The 3,258-nt window shown below is 41.9% G+C and overlaps 1 protein-coding gene across 1 annotated transcript in view; it reads right to left on the bottom strand.

Annotated features, from left to right (window-relative positions):
- LOC103610039 (coiled-coil domain-containing protein 50) overlaps positions 1 to 3,219 on the bottom strand; it is a gene marked incomplete at its 3' end in the record, with an annotated part of 44,311 nt that extends 41,092 nt beyond the window's left edge. Inside the window, exon 1 of the mRNA XM_008594277.1 lies at positions 3,126 to 3,219. Coding sequence (XP_008592499.1) covers positions 3,126 to 3,174 — 49 coding nt within the window. The remainder of the gene's footprint in view (positions 1 to 3,125) is intronic.
- Positions 3,220 to 3,258: the final 39 nt, after the last annotated feature.

The raw sequence follows: 3,258 nt of genomic DNA on the forward strand, positions 1-3,258 counted from the left end.
CCCCCCCCCCCCCCCCCCCCCCCCCCGCAAAAAAGTTAGAAGTCTTGATTGTTGTTTCGGAAAGAAAATTAAGTGAAACTAAAATTAACCAAAAAAAGAGTCTATCAACTGATTAAAAACACTCAGTTTAAGCCCCGCCAGTTAGCTCAATTGGGAGAGCTTGGTGCCAATAAAACCAAAGTCATGGGTACAGATCCCCTTACTGGACAGCCACTAAAAAAAAAATAAATAAATAAAAGCAGTCAGTTTTAGAAAAATATGTTCTCAGCTCTGAACTCTAAAGTAAGAAACTTTCAAAATATTGTTGGAATCTATTCCTTTATCTAACATTCGCCAAACTGCATGTTGCATTTCAGATACAGATCTACTTATTTAAAAAACGGCTGGGAATTATTTCAAAACTTGTTGCATAAAAGCTCAAATATTTCAAAAGAAATAAAGCATTATTCCTAAACACTGGCAACAGTATTTTCCATTACAAAAAGCACACAGATGTTCTAAATATGCTTCTAACCAGAAAAAAACTGTTGCCATTTAGTTGACTTAATTATTTTCACCTACAACTGTACTTAACACATCCCTTTGTCTTCTAATTTGAGAAATTTCTCAAGATATAAATATTGCCGGTGGGGTGGTCAGGGAGTGTGTTTTAAGAAAGGTCTTTCCAAATGATGAATATCTTTGACCTCCCTAAAAACAAAGTAAGCAAGTGTTGGATTTTAACCTAGGAAGGATTTTCAACTAGCCCCTCACCCTGATGTCAGCTGTTACCCATGACCTCTGTTGAGAGGTTCACAACAAACGTCGCAGGACCACCCAGACCCTCCTAAAGAAATGACAATGGGAAGGGGCACACAACCACTGCATTATTATTCTAACTCTCTATTGGAATCTACCTCACTATGCCACATTGTAATTGTATATAAGTCTACCAAAGGTTTAAGTTAAAAAAAAGTGGAAGAGACAGATACAGAAAATATTAAACAAATTACTACTAAAGCTTCTTTATAAACTTACTTGGAGTTTCAGCATTACAACAGTCTCAATGTTTGTGCAAGTTTTACCCCATCATGGGCACCAGTTTTATTCTCTTTAATTAGGGTAAAGACACTGTTGGGGAATAACTGGGACATAATTAAGAGTTATATTAGAGAAAGATACACGTTATTAAACTTGAATACTTCCCCGATCAAAAACATCACCACCATTAGGACATTCCTAGTATAATACATCATTTCCTTTGATGATTTTGGAACCAGAAAAGTCAGATGTTCACAAAGACAGTGATCTCAACAATTTTTGACCACCTTCGAAATCAATAAATATTTAATTCTGCCTTAGTGAAGACACATGAAAGAGCCACACTAAATTTCCTTATCACTTTAACAGATTATATAAACTGGATTGCCAAACACCATATTATGCAAAATGAAAGGCAATTTGAATGAATTAAACTCTCGAGTTTGAGAATGGAAAAATCTTGCATTTTTAGATGAAAAATGAGAAACTCCTTGAACAATAATATACTAGAATAAATCATTCATATCTAGGTAAGAAATAAGGATAATATAAATGTATACAGAGAAAGTGAGTTTTAAGCTTCTTCCAGGTCACTGATGTGGATAGGGGATTGGGAAAAATCACAGCACTGTATGATTAATACTTTACATGTCAGGTTTTGTTCGGACTCCAATTCTCATTCTATTTATCACTCACCCCTAAGGATCACTTTCTTTCTAGAGACACACCTAACACACACAAAACTAATATCCAAAAGCAAGAACAACCAGGCAATCTCTAAGACTAGGACTTTCAAAGTACTGATCTGCCTTTCCTATCACTCAGGCTTAGTCTCCACAGTGCAGGAAAACTGTATTTACATGTGAATGCTGTAGTCTTCTCCAAAACCAGGCTACGAACAGAAAAATCGAAAAAATACTAAGATCTCATGCCTAAGCTACAACACCCTTCAGGAACAACAGCACAGACCCAGCCCCATTAAAAATTCTACATAATATCAGTGACAGTTACTAGTCTCCTAGTATTTGGAACTCTGGGAAAGAAAGCAGCCAAGCAGTCACCAGTTTTCTTGGGATTTCTGGGTTGGCCTGAGCTCGCACAAGACCAATTGAGTCAAATTAAGTTGGCAATGAAACACGCAAGTTTCAAGAAAGCAAATACTCTTATTTTCAATTCCCCATTCCCAAGACACCTCAAGCCACACAGTACTCTGTAGAAACAAATTACATCCACAACAAAGGCAGTCCTAGCAAGCCCTTAAATTTCTGTGCTTGCAATAGCTTTCTGGAACTTCTGTGCTTCCTAAAATCAAAGAGTAGTCAAAGGTAACTAAAGGGTAAAGTAATCCACCACCTAACACCTCAATAAAAAACGTGAGGTGCTGGGGCAACTGATGAAGACCAGGGAAGGGAAGTCAAAGGGCTACCTGCTGTTAGCTAAGCCAGTCCAGTAATAATCAATCTTTATTTTCCTGGACATCAGTATAGAGAGCCGTTAAAAAACAGGATCGTCAGTCCCCTGTTCCCCTTGCTCAGTGCTTTTTGTAATACAATGATTACAGCGGCCTCCCGTCCGCCTGCGCAGAGAGCAACGCCAAGACTCAACTTTCAAACCTTGGTGAAGGTGGGAAAGTCAGCCAGCCAGACGCTGGGCTAGGAAAAGCAGGGAGAGAAGGAGGGAAAGAGTCATGTTTCAAAACAAAGGCTCCACACGGAACTGAATGTCAAACCCTCCCCACTTCCCAGCCTTCAAGCCAGCTAGGCTGGGCCTTGATTTTTAAGAACACTAATAAGTCCGATATACTCAGCCCCTCAGCGTTCACTAGGGCTTTGCCATTCACCAGAATATTTGCACAATCGCTTGCTGAGGGTGTTGCTATCCTCCCCCGATCCCTTACACAGGAAAAAACAAGCTTAGGACGCAAGCGACTTGCCCAAGGTCCCACAGTAGAGCCCAAATTCAATTTCCTTCACGTCCAGGCCAGACCAAGCCAAGGCGGGCTCCCTGCGAGGGCGGCGGCGGCCAAAAAGACGACGCCCCGCCCTGAGAGAGCTCCGCCTGGGGAGAGGGGAGAGGCCCCGCGTGCCCACCGCCTCAGCCCCTACCTTCCTTGACTCCTGGCAGCTTGGACTGGTCGATGCCAACTTCAGCCATGTTGGGCCGGGGTCCTGGCTGCCCCTAGCCGCCCGCTTCCCGGCCACCGCCGGCACCCAGCGGGGCCCCGAGCGCAGCAGCAGC

Source organism: Galeopterus variegatus, unplaced genomic scaffold, assembly GCF_000696425.1.
Source record: "Galeopterus variegatus unplaced genomic scaffold, G_variegatus-3.0.2 Scaffold10516, whole genome shotgun sequence".
Taxonomy (NCBI): Eukaryota; Metazoa; Chordata; class Mammalia; order Dermoptera; family Cynocephalidae; genus Galeopterus; species Galeopterus variegatus.